The sequence below is a fragment of the Piliocolobus tephrosceles genome, chromosome 10 (genome assembly GCF_002776525.5).
Source record: "Piliocolobus tephrosceles isolate RC106 chromosome 10, ASM277652v3, whole genome shotgun sequence".
NCBI lineage: Eukaryota > Metazoa > Chordata > Mammalia > Primates > Cercopithecidae > Piliocolobus > Piliocolobus tephrosceles.
Genome location: NC_045443.1, coordinates 6,839,222 through 6,854,827, shown reverse-complemented (window position 1 = coordinate 6,854,827; position 15,606 = coordinate 6,839,222). Strand labels below are relative to the sequence as shown.

General features: G+C 46.0%; 2 protein-coding genes across 4 annotated transcripts in view; one reads left to right on the top strand and one right to left on the bottom strand.

The window, feature by feature from the left end:
* Positions 1–4,976, bottom strand: part of NCAPD2 (non-SMC condensin I complex subunit D2) — a 37,922-nt gene extending 32,946 nt beyond the window's left edge. For 2 of the 3 annotated variants that reach the window (XR_002735668.3, XM_023232350.3), the window contains exons 1-2: positions 4,181–4,976; positions 3,176–3,325 (exon numbers count right to left, since the gene is read on the bottom strand). Coding sequence is in view for 1 of the 3 variants with exons in the window: in XM_023232350.3 (XP_023088118.1) it covers positions 3,176–3,302 (127 nt within the window). In the remaining 2 variants the exon portion in view is untranslated. Of the gene's footprint in view, positions 1–3,175; positions 3,326–4,180 lie in introns of those variants that run through there. The other variant, XM_023232351.2, reaches the window with a different exon arrangement.
* A 34-nt stretch (positions 4,977–5,010) lies between these two features.
* MRPL51 (mitochondrial ribosomal protein L51) lies at positions 5,011–6,223 on the top strand. The gene is made up of 3 exons (XM_023232353.3): positions 5,011–5,317; positions 5,403–5,513; positions 5,906–6,223. The coding sequence occupies exons 1-3, from the start codon at positions 5,239–5,241 to the stop codon at positions 6,100–6,102; spliced, it is 387 nt and encodes a 128-aa protein (XP_023088121.1). The 5' UTR covers positions 5,011–5,238; the 3' UTR covers positions 6,103–6,223.
* Positions 6,224–15,606: the final 9,383 nt, after the last annotated feature.

Sequence of the window (15,606 nt, the reverse complement as noted above, 5' to 3'; positions counted from 1 at the left end):
GAACCACCTTGATTATCGTATCAACTGTTGCAGGGCTTCTGTTCAAGGAACCTTTATTTTACTTAATAATGGCCCCAAAGTGCAAGGGTAGTGATGCTGGCATAGTTATAATTGCTCTACTTTATTAATATTGGTGTTAAACAGGCCAGGCGCGGTGGCTCACGCCTGTAATCCCAGCACTTTGCGAGGCCAAGGCAGGCAGATCACAAGGTCAGGAGATTGAGACCATCCTGACCAACATGGTGAAACCTGTCTGTACTAAAATACAAAAAATTAGCTGGATGTGGTGGCACGTGCCTGTAGTTCCAGCTACTCGGGAGGCTGAGGCAGGGGAATCTCTTGACCCTGGGAGGCGGAGGTTGTAGTGAGCTGAGATTGCGACACTGCACTCCAGCCTGGGTGACAGAGCGAGACTGCCTCAAAAAAAAAAAAAAGGTGACAAGAACAAGATCATGTCCTTTGCGGGGACATGGATGGATCTGGTACTCCATCCATATCCTCAGCAAACTACTGCAAGAACAGAAAACCAAACGCTGCATGTTCTTTCTCACAAGTGGGAGGTGAACAATGAGATCACATGGACACAGACAGGGAGGGGAACAACACAATGGAGCCTGTTAGGGGGTGGAATAGCAGGAGGGGGAGCATAAGAAAAAATAGCTAATACATGCTGGGCTTAATATCCAGGTGATGGGTTGACAGGTGCAGCAAACCACCACGGCACATGTATACCTATATATCAAACTTGCACATCCTGTACATGTACTCTGGAACTTAAAAAAAAGTGACCATTTTTAAAAATGATGCATCATTATAATAACTGAAGAGCAATTTGTCATAGTATGCAGCATGTTCACTTGGTGACACATATATCCACATGATATGGACAGAACAGTATACCTGTGGACACTGTGGGTTTGCCATCCATTAGCCTGCCACCACACTCTGCCTTATTCCTTGCTTACCAAATGGTTGATATGCTCAAGTTTAGGGAGGCTCCTAGGTAATAATCTTGATCCGTTTAACCAGTCTGGGTAACTCTATTTCTCTCACCTGTACAGTCCTGTGCCCTGTAACATTTTGGTAAACAATAGATCATATATGCGACAGTGGTGCCATAAAAATATAATACAGCTGGGCCGGGCGCGGTGGCTCAAGCCTGTAATCCCAGCACTTTGGGAGGCCGAGACGGGCGGATCACGAGGTCAGGAGATCGAGACCATCCTGGCTAACACGGTGAAACCCTGTCTCTACTAAAATACAAAAAATTAGCCGGGCGTGTTGGCGGGCGCCTGTAGTCCCAGCTACTCGGGAGGCTGAGGCAGGAGAATGGCGTGAACCCGGGAGGCAGAGCTTGCAGTGAGCTGAGATCAGGCCACTGCACTCCAGCCTGGGCGACAGAGTGAGACTCCGTCTCAAAAAAAAAAATATATATATATATAATACAGCTGAAAAATTCCTATCATCTAGTGACTTCTTGATGACCTTGACCCTGTGTAGGCCTAGGCTAATGTGTGTGTGTTTTAGTTTTTAACAAAAAAGGCTGGCCGTGCATGGTGGCTCATGCCTACAATCCCAGCACTTTGGTACATGTCTGTGGTCCCAGCTACTTGGGAGGCTGAGGTGGGAGGACTGCTTGAGCCTGGGAGGTTGAGGCTGCAGTGAGCTGTGATCAGGCCACTGCACTCCAGCCTGCAGTCCCAGCACCTTGGGAGGCTGAGACGGGAAGATTGATTGAGCCCAGGAGTTCGAGACTAGCCTGGGCAACATAGGGAAACACCATTTCTATAAAAAATAAAAAAATTAGCCAGGTATGGTGGTGCATGTCTGTGATCCCAGCTGCTTGGGAGGATGAGGTGGGAGGATTGCTTGAGTCTGGGAAGTTGAGGCTGCAGTGAGCCGTGATCATGCCACTGCACTCCAGCCTGGGCAAGAGAGTCTTTACCTTGTCTTTCAAAATAAAATAAAGAATAAAAAGTACAAGATAGAAAATTCCTTTTTCCACTTCTGGACATTAGAGCAAGAAGCTGCCATCTAGCCTGGTGCAGTGGCTCATGCCTGTAATCCCAACACTTTGGGAGGCCAAGGTGGATGGGTCATTTGAGGTCAGGAGTTCAAGACCAGCCTGGCCAACATGGTGAAATCCCGTCTCTACTAAAAATACAAAAATTAGCCAGGCGGTAGTGGCGTGCCCCTGTAATCCTAGCTACTTGGGAGGCTGAAGCAGGAGAATCGCTTAAGCCTGGGGAGGCGGAAGTTGCGGTGAGCTGAGATCACACCACTGCAAACCAGTCTGGGCAACAGAGTGAGACCCCATCTCAAAAAAAAGAAAAAGAAAAAGAAGTTGCCATCTAGCAACCGTGAAAGAAAGGCCAAGAGGAGACAAGCTGGGGCCATATTGTCAAGCTGCTGCATTAACCAACCGTTCTTCTTGTAGGTGATAACAAATGAAGTAGGTTATAATCTCTATATTTACAGATGAGGAAACCAAGTCACCGAGGGAATTAAGTAACTTGTCTAAGGTCAGAGTAGTAGAACCAGGATTCAAATCCAGGCAGCCTGGCTCTAGTCTTTAATCTCCATACCTCTCCAAAGCAACCTAGCTGCTACAAGACCGCTTCCAACAAGCACAAGGACATTATGAAGTCTTTCTGGTAATGCAAAAGGTGCTTTTGATCATTTACAGGTTTCAGTAGGTGACTGCACTGTACATATATTGCATGGTGTTGCAATGGTACATATATATTATGGGTTTTTTCCCCCATAATTGTACATCTTGGAAGGAAGATATCTAGACTCTAAAAAGGTATTACCAAAAACGGGTCAGGTTAAGTCCCAGACATTCTGAAAAAGCGATCCCTTCCTATAACTCTTAAATCCACCAGGACTTAATTTTGACACATGGTAAGGGGTAAAGGTGGAAAATAACTTTTCCCCAAAGAGTAATCACATACGCCAAGACTGTTTTTGACTAATCTAGAAAAGGCAGTTAATGAATGTACTCTTTGTGTCATGCATCCCATGCAATGTTAGGATAAAACAGGAAAATAGGAAAAATATATTTCTTGCTCTTATGATGCTTCCAGGTGCAGTCAGACAGAAATGACAATGTAGCAATTCCATGTAGGATGGTCCTTTGAAAGAGCTAGGTACAGTGACAGCTGTGGAGTCTTACCTCTAAGCTGCGGTGGAAGATGTTTGATGGACAGTACCTCTTGCACAACATACTGATTCACCCCTCCACTTTTCAACAACTCCTCTGGCGATAATGGCAGATGGAACTCATACATTTGGGGAGCCATTCTTCTCCTACAGGCTCACAGGGCTAGAAACCAAACAGTGAAAAGGTCAGGGTCTATATTCAAGACCTGTCTTCGTATCTGGTTCTATTACCTTCCCATCCCCAACATATATAATGGTTTTTAGTTTTATAGCAAGCTAGCAGCATTATCTGGTTCTGTTACTTCCCCATCCCTAACATATATAATGGCTTTTGGTTTTATAACAAGCTAGTAACATTATCTTACAGGATCTGAGATTGACCCTGGACTAGAAACTAATTCTAGTAGTGACATTCGCACTTGATCGTGTCACTTAAACCCCTGGACTTTATCTGTAAAAACGGGATTACTAAACTCTGATTACTTCACAAAGTTGCTCTGATGATCAAACGAATCAAGCAGTATAAAGGTGTTTGAAGAACTATAAAGTGACATATTAATGTGCAAAGTATTATTATTTCCATTTTTATGTGCAAAGCTCCTTAAGTATAGAGAGAATGGTCCGATCTCATCTGAGGCCAGAACAGTGCTCCAGCATGAGCTAGTGGGCTTCCTGCACCAGAATGGTAAGAGCATTAACAATGATGATTTATTTATCCTGTGCCAGGTCTGTTAGGCTATTTGCATGCATCATATCTGATCTAAGTCTCCTAACCTCAATCCCATGAGGTGCATAATAATACAAATGAGTTTATAGAGCGGATATTGAAGTAAGAAAGTTAAGCAATTTGCTTAACATCTTCCGTTGCGGATCTGTCAGACTCACAGTTTCTCCCACATCGCGCCCCAAGGATATACCTACTAGACCTCCCTGCTTATTGTATATTGCCCAATACTGGGTCATACTGCCATGTACTCGATTTTTCTACTCTTTTACGACCTGCAACACCATATCTTACCTGGGGATCTCACCCGCGGCTCTGACTCCGGCAGTCAGGCTAAAATGAAAAGGAAAAAACACTCGTGCACAACACGCACCAATTAGCGAGGCAGTTTTCAAGTTGGCGGAGAATCCGGCCAATCCCCGGCAGACAGAGGCAAATGGCCGCCTCTGAGTCTGGCAACGCGCGGGCAAAGCCACAAATACCGAATTCAAATCTCAACGGCTGCCAGGGGGCCAATCGCGACGCTCGCTGGAGCGGCCGGCCAATCACAGCGCCGCCTGGGGCGGCTCCAGCCCCCACTCCCACGCCTGGCCAGTCTGCGAATGTCTCCTTGCCCGCAAGGTACCCCTTTGCCCGGTCGGCGGGGAGGAGGCCGTATTTCTGCCGGCCAGAGATGTCACGTCCCTGGCTGAGCAGCAGTAGTGCCCTGGAATAGTGAATCATTCAGTCACCCCCAGGAAAGGAGGCCAGTCCACGCTGGGAGTTAGAAGGCATCGCCTCTAATCCAGGTTTCTCCATCTCCTCCGCTAAGTGACGTCCAGCAAGTCACTTAACTTTCAGGGCCTCAAATTTCCTTCCCAGTAGTAAAATGGGAGTAATAAAAACAGCTACAGCGCAAGACTGTTGTGAGGCACAGAGAAAGGGCTTGGTCTTTGGAAGCGGGTTCCAGGTTCTCAACCTTCATTTCCTTCACAGTTGAAGGACGCCAAAAAAGCAGAAAGGGTGAATTTTCTTGAAATCTCAGTTTTGGGGAATCTTAGCGACGAGTCGCGGACCTCAGCTCGTCCAGCGCTCCAAAACTTCCGGCGGGCGGACCGGAAGCAATGAGGCGGGAAGGGTGGTAGAGGCCCCTCCGGCCGGAACCCGGGGGGCGGGACTTGTGGCTGTAGTTGATGGGGGCGTAGGTGGGCCCGGCGCCCACGGCTACCTGGGTAAGGCCCAAGATGGCTACCTTCACGTTAGTACTCGTGTGAAGTCAGCGGGGACGGTTCCTGTCGTCATCTTGAGGGCCACTTCTGGCCCTCACTCCTGGACTTAATTTGGTGTGTTGTTGAAGCGGAGAGACTAGAGAAATGGCAGGGAGCCTCTTATCCGGGGCAGGCAGGCGCCTGTGGAACTGGGTGCCTCTGGCGTGCAGAAGCTTCTCTCTTGGTAAGTGGCTGATGTAGACACCCGGATAACTGCTTCGTAGTATAATAGGCGGCTCAGATTAATTCCCTCCCTTCCCCATCCCTAGGTGTGCCAAGATTGATCGGTATAAGGCTCACTCTCCCGCCCCCCAAAGTGGTTGATCGTTGGAACGAGAAGAGGGCCATGTTCGGAGTGTATGACAACATCGGGATCCTGGGTACGACTTGACCTTCGACGTGGTATACAATTTCAGAATAGCAATTCCTCTGTAACGACTATCTGTTTCTCCTGTGTAGAGAGTGGTACTGTGCTCAATAGTAAGAGCAAACACTTAGGTAGCTGTTTACATTGTGTTTGTCACTGTTCTGAGTACCCTCATATAATTTTTACTTCATAAGTAAAAATTAACAGTTTTTCCAAAGTTAATAAATGACAGGATCAGAATTTTAACCCCAAGCAGTCTGGCTCCAGAGTCTGTGCTATTGTTCTGCACTGTAATGTGTCTTTTCTATAGGTGCTGCTAAGCAAGATGTAACTGGGTTGAAAGCTTAGCTGGTGTAGGATGCGTTCTCTTGTCTTGGATCTAATGTGTTCTCTCACATTACACAGGAAACTTTGAAAAGCACCCCAAAGAACTGATCAGGGGGCCCATATGGCTTCGAGGTTGGAAAGGGAATGAATTGCAACGTTGTATCCGAAAGAAGAAAATGGTTGGAAGTAGAATGTTCGCTGATGACCTGCACAACCTTAATAAACGCATCCGCTATCTCTACAAACACCTTAACCGACATGGGAGGTTTCGGTAGAAGAGAAAGCTGAGAACTTCGGAAAAGGCTCATCTGTCACCCTGGAGAAGGGAAACTGTACTCTTCCCTGTGAGGAAACGGCTTTGTATTTTCTCTGTAATAAAATAGGGCTTCTTTGGAATTTGATAGTCACATACTTCTGTTTTCCTCTAGATGCCTAGATGCTGCCTCTACTTACTCACGTGGACTGTGAAGGCCTTTTTTTTTTTTTTTTTGAGACGGAGTCTCCTTCTGTTGCCCAGGCTGGAGTGCAGTGGCGCGGTCTTGGCTCACTGCAAGCTCCGCCTCCCGGGTTCACGCCATTCTCCTGCCTCAGCCTCCTGAGTAGCTGGGACTACAGGCGCCCGCCAGCACGCACAGCTAAATTTTTGTATTTTTAATAGAGACAGGGTTTCACTGTGTTAGCCAGGATGATCTCGATTTCCTGACCTCATGATCCGCCCACCTCGGCCTCCCAAAGTGCTGGGATTACAGGCGTGAGCCAACGTGCCCGGCCGACTGTGAAGTCTTGACTCCTCCTAGATCTTAGGATCTTAGGTTTGGGCTTCACACCACTTGCCTTTTACAATCTAGCTATACCTAATGCCTTTAAAAAAAAGAAAAGTTGATGAGAATGTTACTGGCAATTTTTGACATAATGCTGTTATGTTAATAGTGTTTCTAAGGAGCCTTCCACACTGAAATGAAATATAAGAGAAAAATGGAGTCATACTTCTGTATTACTCTAATAAAATATTTATTAGGCATATTCTTTGAGTAGGAACTATAGGAAAAACAAAAGTGAGGTGTCCTTTCCATTTAAATATGAAACATTAAGTACCATATGAGTGGTAGAGATGGGGGATACTAAGCCTGACTTGTCATCAGAGTTGTCTGGATGTTTTAACATTTCAAAAGCCTAGTCTCAACCCCTAAAGATTGATCAGTAGAGCTGAGTTGAGTCTAGGGCATCTATATGTTTTGTTCTTTTTTAATAATAGTTTTTAAAAATTACAGCTGGGCATAATGGTGCCCACATGTAATCCTAGTATTTTGGGAGGCTGAGGTAGGAGGATTGCTTGGAGCCAGGAATTTGAGACCGGTCTGAGCAACATGGTGAAACCCTGTCTCTACTAAAAATAAAAAAAAGTGGCCGGGTGCGGTAGCTCACGCCTGTAATCCCAGTACCTTGGGAGGCAGAGGCAGGCAGATCACGAGATCAGGAGATCAAGACTATCCTGGCTAACATGGTAAAACCCTGTCTCTACTAAAAATACAAAAACAAACAAAAAAATTAGCCGGGCGTGGTGGCGGGCGCCTGTAATCCTAGCTACTCGGGTGGCCAAGGCAGGAGAATCACTTGAACCCGGGAGGCGGAGCTTGCAGTGAGCCGAGATAAGTGCCACTACACACCAGCCTGAGCAACAGAGTGAGACTCCATCTCAAAAAAAAGTTAGCTGGGCATGGTTCTGCATGCCTGTAGTCCCAACTACTCATACTTCTGCGTGCCTGTAGTCCCAGCTACTGAAGAGGCTGAGGTGGGAGGATCACCTGAGCCCAGGAGTTTGAGGCTGCAGTGAGCTGAGATCGTGCCACTGCATTCCAGCCTGAGCAACTGGGGTGAGACTCTGTCTCAAAAAAAAAAAAAAAAAAAAAAAAAAAAAAAAAAAAAAAAAAAAAGTGACGTTAGGGCTGGGTGCAGTGGCTCACACCTGTAATCCCAACACTTTGGGAGGCGAAGGCATGAGGATTGCTTGAAGCCAGGAGTTCAAGACCAGCCTGGGCAACATAGCAAGACCCCGTCTCTATATTTAAAAAAACAAAAACTCTATAAAAATGATGTTAGATTAATAAATATTTGTTGTGGGGCATGGCAGTTGGTGCACACTTATAATCCCAGCTACTCTGCAGGCTGAGGTGGGAGGATCCCTTGAAGCCAGCAGTTGGAGGCCAGCCTTAGGAACATAGCAAGACCCCATCTTTAATAAAAATAAAGAGTACTTGTTAAATTACAGGTGGGTTTTGGATAAATGGATTGGTGGGTATATATGAAAACATGGTCCCGGGTCTTAGGGAAATGTTTTGGAGAGTCAGTTTTCAGAGGGGTGGCTGGAAGGAGCTATGCATGAGAATGGAGAGGTTGATGTGAAATGTGAATGACTGTGATACTTTACATGATTTGGTGGTACTAGAGTGGAGAAAATAAAATATTTACGACTGTGCTAAGTGCAAGGTGCCCTGAAGAAGATATCTACATATCTTGGTAGAGTGTCTGATTGTTAGGGAAGAGAAAATTAATAGGTCAACAGGCATTTATAGAATATTTCCTGGTTCAAAGATACAAAAGGTCTTGTTTTCAAGGACAGAACAATCTTGTTTGTGGTATGAAACAGTATATAACATTTTCTTTCAATAAATACTGAATTACTATGTGCAAGGATATTTGGAGGAACAAAAATCACCAAGGTAAAGTTGGTTCCTACCTCTAAGTAGTCTTCATTCTACTTAAAAGATGTCTGGTGGCTCACACCTGTAATCCCAGCACTTTGGAAGGCCTAGGTGGGCGGATCACAAGGTCAGGAGATTGAGACCATCCTGGCCAACATGGTGAAACCCCGTCTGTACTAAAAATACAAAAAAATTAGCCAGGTATGGTGGTGTGTGCCTGTAATCCCAGCTACTCGGGAGGCTGAGGCAGGAGAATTGCTTGAATCCAGGAGACGAGAGAGGTTGCAGTGAGCCAAGATCGCGCCATTGGGCCCCAGCCTGGGCAACAAGAGTGAAACTCTGTCTCAAAGGAAAAAAACAAAAAAGAAAAGAATGTTCGCCAGGTGCAGTGACTCATGCCTGTAATTCCACTTTGGGAGGCTGAGGCGAGACGATCAGTTGAACCCAGGAATTTGAGATCAGCCTGGGCAACGTGGTGAAATGCTGGCTCTAAAAAAAAAAAAAAAAAAAAATAGCTGGGCGTTGGTGGCATGTGCCTGTAGTCCCAGCTACTGCGGGGGCTGGGCAGAAGGATTGCTTGAGCCTGGAGAGTCGAGCTTGGGACACTGCACTTCAGCCTAGGCAACAAAGCGAGACCTTGTCTCAAAAGAAAAAAGAAAAAGAAAAACAATGTATTTGCTAAATCAGTGGTCACAAACCACAAATGTGAGGCTATATTAATCTGCTCCAATAAAGATATCCCATCCAGGCCGGGCGCGGTGGCTCAAGCCTGTAATCCCAGCACTTTGGGAGGCCGAGATGGGCGGATCACGAGGTCAGGAGATCGAGACCATCCTGGCTAACACGGTGAAACCCCATCTCTACTAAAAAAAAAAAAAAAAAAAAAAAAAACTAGCCGGGTGAGGTGACGGGCGCCTGTAGTCCCAGCTACTCTGGAGGCTGAGGCAGGAGAATGGCGTAAACCCGGGAGGCGGAGCTTGCAGTGAGCTGAGATCTGGCCACTGCACTCCAGCCCGGGCAACAGAGCAAGACTCCGTCTCAAAAAAAAAAAAAAAAAAAAAAATATCCCATCCAACAGACAGTTAGCACTGGGATTCCCACTTGGTTAAATTGGCAGCAGCTTCATCTAGTTTATGCAGGGGCAAGACTGGAAAAAAGAAAAAAAGAAGAGATGTGTATGTAAACAAAATGAATTTAAATATGATGATGAAAGTGAGTCCCATGAGAGTGGTGTTTTTTTGTTTGTTTGTTTTTTGGGGTTTTTTTTTGGTTTTTGTTTTATTTTTTGCTGAGGGGATGGTCAGAAAAGGTATCCGTTGAAAAGATAGTATTAGAATGAGGTCTTGAGGCCAGGAGCAGTGGCTCATGCTTGTAATCCCAGCACTTTGGGAGGCCAAGGCGAGCAGATCACTTGAGGTCAGGAGTTCAAGACCAGCCTGGCCAACATTGTGAAACCCCCGTCTCTGTTTAAAAAATACAAAAAACAAATTAGCTGGGCATGATGGCACGTGTCTGTAATTCCAGCTACTCGGGAGGCTGAGGTGGGAGGATAGCTTGAGCCCAGCAGGTGGAGGTGGCAGTGAGCTGAGATCATGCCACCACATTCTAGCCTGGGCAACATAGCAAGATCCTGCCTTAAAAAAAAAAAAAGGAAAAAAGAATTCACCCATTGCAGGAGGCAGATGAAGAAGCATAGTTATGAAATCCAGTATGTCGTGACATTCAAAGTTTGTTAACATCTATGTGTATAGGTGTAGAGAGGAAGAAACACCTATCTTTTCCTGAGGAAGCAGGAATGGGGAGGAGAACGGCTTTAGAGAAGAGGTGACCACTGAGTTGTCTTAAAGGAATGGAGGCTAACAGGCTTTCCAGGCAGTTGAAGCAGAAATAAAGGCCCAGAGGCAAGAAACAGTATGGTGTGCATGAGAAAGCTATGAGTAGTATTTACTGGTGGAGCTACTGCTTGTGGCAAAAGACAGGAAAAGAGATGGGAGGCAAGAGTCAGATCCTGAAGAGTGTAATGAATATTAAAATTTAGCCTCTAGTGAAATGGTGCACCCACTTTGGAAAAGTGGCAGTTCCACAAAAAGTTAAGCGTAGACAAGTCATGAGTTCGAGACCAGCCTGGCCAACATGGTGAAAGCCCATCTCTCCTAAAAATACAAAAATTAGCTGGGCATGGTGGCGGATGCCTGTAATCCCAATTACTTGGGAGGCTGAGGCAGGAGAATCGCTTGAACCCAGGAAGCGGAGGTTGCAGTGAGCCAAGACTACACCATTGCACACCAGCCTGGGTGACAAGAGTGAGACTCCGTCTCAAAAACAACAAAACAACAACAACAACAACAAAAAGAAACCAAAAATTAGCCGGGCATGGTGGCAGGCACCTGTAATCCCAGCTACTCAGGAGGCTGAGGCAGGAGAATCGCTTGAAGCCGGAAGGCGGAGGTTGCAGTGAGCTGAGATCGCACTACTGTACTCCAGCCTGGGCAATAGAGGGAGATTCAGTCTTGGAAAAAAGAAAGAAAAAGAAAAAAAAAGAAAAGAAAAGAAAAAAAAGGCATCCTCTTATTTTTCTTGATCTTAAATGGAATACATGTCTATTAAATATTTGTTATTAATATCTAGCATGTAACTTTTACCAAGTTAAGGATATTTCCTTCTGTTCCAAGTTTAACATTCTGTTTTGTTTCAATTATAGAGTTGAGTTTTTAAAAATTCCTTTTACAATATCAAATGAGATAATCAAAAAAGAGCTAAAACCTCATCTTTTACAACAGGAATCTAATTGATTTCTATAAAACTGATAAAGTAGCTGGGTTCAGTGGCTCCGGCCTGTAATCCCAGCACTTCAGGAGGCTGAGGCAGGTGGATCACCCAAGGTCAGGAGTTCAAGACTAACCTGGCCAACATGGCAAAATCCTATCTCTGCTAAAAAATACAAAAATTAGCCAGGCATGGTGGCGCACGCATGTAATCCCAGCTACTTGGGAGGGTGAGGCAGGAGAATCACTTGAACCCAGGAGGCGGAGGTTATAGTGAACTGAGATTGTGCCACCCTACTCCAGCCTAGGCGATAGAGCAAGACTCCATCTCAAAAATAAATAAATAAATAAATAAATAAATAAATAAATAAATAAATAAATAAAATTGATAAACTGGTTGGGCACAGTGGCTCACGCCTGTAATCCCAGTACTTTGGGAGACTGAGGTAGGCAGATCACTTGAGACCAGCCTGGGCAATATGGCAAAACACTGGCTCTACAAAAAATACAAAAATTAGTCTAGTGTGGTGGGATGCACCTGTGGTCCCAACTACTTGAGAGACTGAACTGTGGCTGGGTGTGGTGGCTCACGCCTGTAATCCCAGCACTTTGGGAGGCCGAAGCGGGTGGATCATGAGGTCAGGAATCTGAGACCAGACTGGCCAACATGGTGAAACCCTGTCTCTACGAAAAATACAAAAATTAGCCAGGCGTGGTGGCGGGTGCCTGTAGTCTCAGCTACTTGGGAGTCTGAGGCAGGAGAATCACTTGAACCCGGAGGCGTAAGGTTGCAGTAAGCCCGGAAATGGTACCACTGCACTCCAGCCTGGCGACAGACTGAGACTCCATCTCAAAAAACAAACAAAACTTAGTATGGAGTAGAAAAAAAAACAGACTAACATTTAAAACAATATTTATGTAATTAAAAATATATGAACAGAAACAATGCACAGGCGGGGAACGGTGGCTCATGCCTGTAATCCCACCACTTTGGGAGGCTGAGGCGGGTGGATCACCAGAGGTCGGGAGTTCAAGACCAGCCTGGTGAACATGGTGAAACCCTGTCTCTAACAAAAATACAAAAATTAGCTGGGCTGGTGGTAGGCACCTGTAATCCCAGCTACTCAGGAGACGGATGTTGCAGTGAGCCAAGATCATGCCACCTCACTCCAACTTGGGTGACAGAGCAAGACCCTGTCTCAAAAAAAAAAGGCAAGCAAGCATGTTTGCCAAACACAAAATGATAAATATCAAATGATTTAGAACATCGTCTATGGCGAGAGAGTGAAATGGGGAAAAAGGGAATATACAAAGGAAACGAGGCAGGACCTTCCATGGCTAAGCGAAAATGCACGTCAGGAATCAAAGAGTATAATTAACTCCATCTTTTGCACCTGAGGTCTCCTAGAAAACCAATGTTCTATTTTTTTTGTCCTTAGGGACATTAATACTCTAAGAAACACTCATACAAGAAACCGCTCCTGATGGGCGCGGTGGCTCACACCTGTAATCCCAGCACTTTGGGAGGCCGAGGTGGGTGGATCACTTGAGGTCAGGTGTTCAAGACCAGCCTGTCTCTACTAAAAATACAAAAATTAGCCCGGTGTGGTGGTGCATGCCTCTAATCCCAGCTATTCGAGAGGCTGATACAGGAGAATTGCTTGAACTCGGGAGGCGGAGGTTGCAGTGAGCCAAGATTGCACCACTGCACTCTAACTTGGGCAACAGAGTGAGACTCCATCTCAAATAAATAAGTAAGTAAATAAATAAATAAATAAGCAAACAAAGAAAGTGCTACAAATTGGGTGGCTTAAACAACAGAAATTTATTTTCTCATAGTTCCAGAGTTAGAAGTCTGGAAATCAAGGTTTCAGCAGGGTGGGTACCTTCTGAGGGCTGTGAGGGAGGACCTGTTCGATGCCTTCTCCTAGTTTGATCTCTACCTTCAAGTTGTCACGGCATTCTTCTGTGTGTGTGTCTGTCTCCAAATTCCCCCCCTACCCTTTTTTTTTTTTGAGATGGAGTCTTGCTTTTGTTGCCCAGGCTGGAGTGCAGTGGCACAATCTCAGCCCACTGCAACCTCCACCTCCTGGGTTCAAGCAATTGTCCTGCCTCAGCCTCCTGAGTAGCTGGGACTTTAGGCACCTGCGACCACGCCCAGCTAATTTTTGTGTTTTTAATGGAGATGGGGTTTTGCCTTGTTGGCCAGGCTGGTCTTGAACTCCTGACCTCAGGTGATCTACCTGCCTCAGCCTTCCAAAGTGCTGGGATTACAGGCGTGAGCCACTGTACCTGGCATCACATATTAATTTTTAGAGGACATAATTCAACCCATAACAATAGCCTTCAGTCTTTTTCCAGGACATTCTTATGGTTTTGTTGTTGTTAGTTCTTGAAATTCATGCTTTCTTACGGCTTCTATAGATTCCCCAGGTTTGATTTTGAAAGAGCGAGCCAGTGACCTGTATTAGCTAGTCATCTTGTCGGGAAACTGGATTCACACCCCTACCTAACTCCCCTTTTCTTTCTTTTTTTTTTTTTTGAGACGGAGTCTCGCTTTGTCGCCCAGGCTGGAGTGTAGTGGCCGGATCTCAGCTCACTGCAAGCTCTGCTTCCCGGGTTTACGCCATTCTCCTGCCTCAGCCTCCCGAGTAAGCTGGGACTACAGGCGCCTGCCACCTCGCCCGGCTAGTTTTTTGTATTTTTTAGTAGAGACGGGGTTTCACCATGTTAGCCAGGATGGTCTCGATCTCCTGACCTCGTGATCCGCCCGTCTCGGCCTCCCAAAGTGCTGGGATTACAGGCTTGAGCCACCGCTCCCAGCCAACTCCCCTTTTCTTATACCTCCCATCTTCTATTTCTCTTCATTATAGTTACCTCAAAATTTTGGCTTAAATCAGTAGAAGTAGACAACGTTTACATCAGTAGGACTTTGTAAATATTGTTTATTACTGAGGCAAGTGGTGTACTGTGGCATAACTTACGTTTCTTTTTTTTTTTTTTTTGAGACGGAGTCTCACTCTGTCACCCAGGCTGGAGTGCAGTGGCGTGATCTCAGCTCACTGCAAGCTCTGCCTCCCGGGTTCACGCCATTCTCCTGCCTCAGCCACCCGAGTAGTTGGGACTACAGGTGCCTGCCACCACACCCGGCTAATTTTTTTTTTTTTTTTTTTTTGTATTTTGGTAGAGACAGGGTTTCACCGTGTTAGCCAGGATAGTCTCGATCTCCTGACCTTGTGATCTACCCGTCTCGGCCTCCCAAAGTGCTGGGATTACAGGCATGAGCCACCGCGCCCAGCCATAACTTACATTTCTTATTTTAAACATCTTTATATCGACTGAGTGCCATGGCTCAAGCCTATAATCCCAGCACTTTGGGAGGCCGAGGCAGGCGGATCACCTGAGGTCAGGAAGGAGTTCGAGACCAGCCTGGTCAACATGGTGAAACCCCATCTCTAATAAAAATACAAAAAATTAGTCAGGTATGGGTGGCAGGTACCTGTAATCCCAGCTACTCGGGAGCCTGAGGCAGGAGAATCGCTTGAACCCAGGAGGTGGAGGTTACAGTGAGCTGAGATCACACCACTGCACTCCAGCCTGGGCAGGAAGAGTGAAACTCCGTCTAAATAAATAAATATCTACGTGTGTGTGTGTGTGTGTGTGTGTTTTGTTTGTTTTTTGTTTTTTGTTTTTTTGAGGCGGAATCTCCCTCTGTCACCCAGGCTGGAGTGCAGTGAGGTGTTCTTGTCTCACTGCAACCTCTGCCTCTTGGGTTTGAGAGATTCTCCTGCCTCAGCCTCCTGAGTAGCTGAGAGACTACAGGCACCTACCACCATGCCCAGATAATTTTTGTACTTTTAGTAGAGATGGGGTTTCACCATGTTGGCTGTGGTTGGCCAGGCTGGTCTTGAACTCCTCACCTCAGGTGATCCACCCTCCTTGGCCTTCCAAAATGCTGGGATTACAGGTGTGAGCCACTGCACCCAGCCAAAAATCTTTATATCTTCATTGCAATGTAATTCTCACAACATATAATTCACTGTTTTTTTTTTTTTTTTTTTAATGTTTTTTTGAGATGGAGTCTCACTCTGCCACCCAGGCTGGAGTGCAGTGGTGTGATCACTGCTCACTGCAGCCTCCAACTCCCGGGCTCAAGTGACCCTCCCACTTTAGCCTCCCGAGTAGCTGGGACCACAGACATGCACCACTACACCTGGCTAATTATTTTTATTTTTGATAGAGATAGGGTTTCATCATGTTGCCCAGGCTGATCTCGAACTCCTGAGCTTGGGTGATCACCCTTGGCCTCCCA

What these genes read in the sequence shown, in the direction of transcription:
- MRPL51 (XM_023232353.3), top strand. Translation starts at nt 5,239, where the DNA reads ATGGCAGGGAGCCTCTTATCCGGGGCAGGCAGGCGCCTGTGGAACTGG. An exon ending in GTGCAGAAGCTTCTCTCTTG is followed by an intron (nt 5,318 to 5,402) that starts GTAAGTGGCTGA and finishes CCCCATCCCTAG; the next exon opens with GTGTGCCAAGATTGATCGGT. An exon ending in TGACAACATCGGGATCCTGG is followed by an intron (nt 5,514 to 5,905) that starts GTACGACTTGAC and finishes CACATTACACAG; the next exon opens with GAAACTTTGAAAAGCACCCC.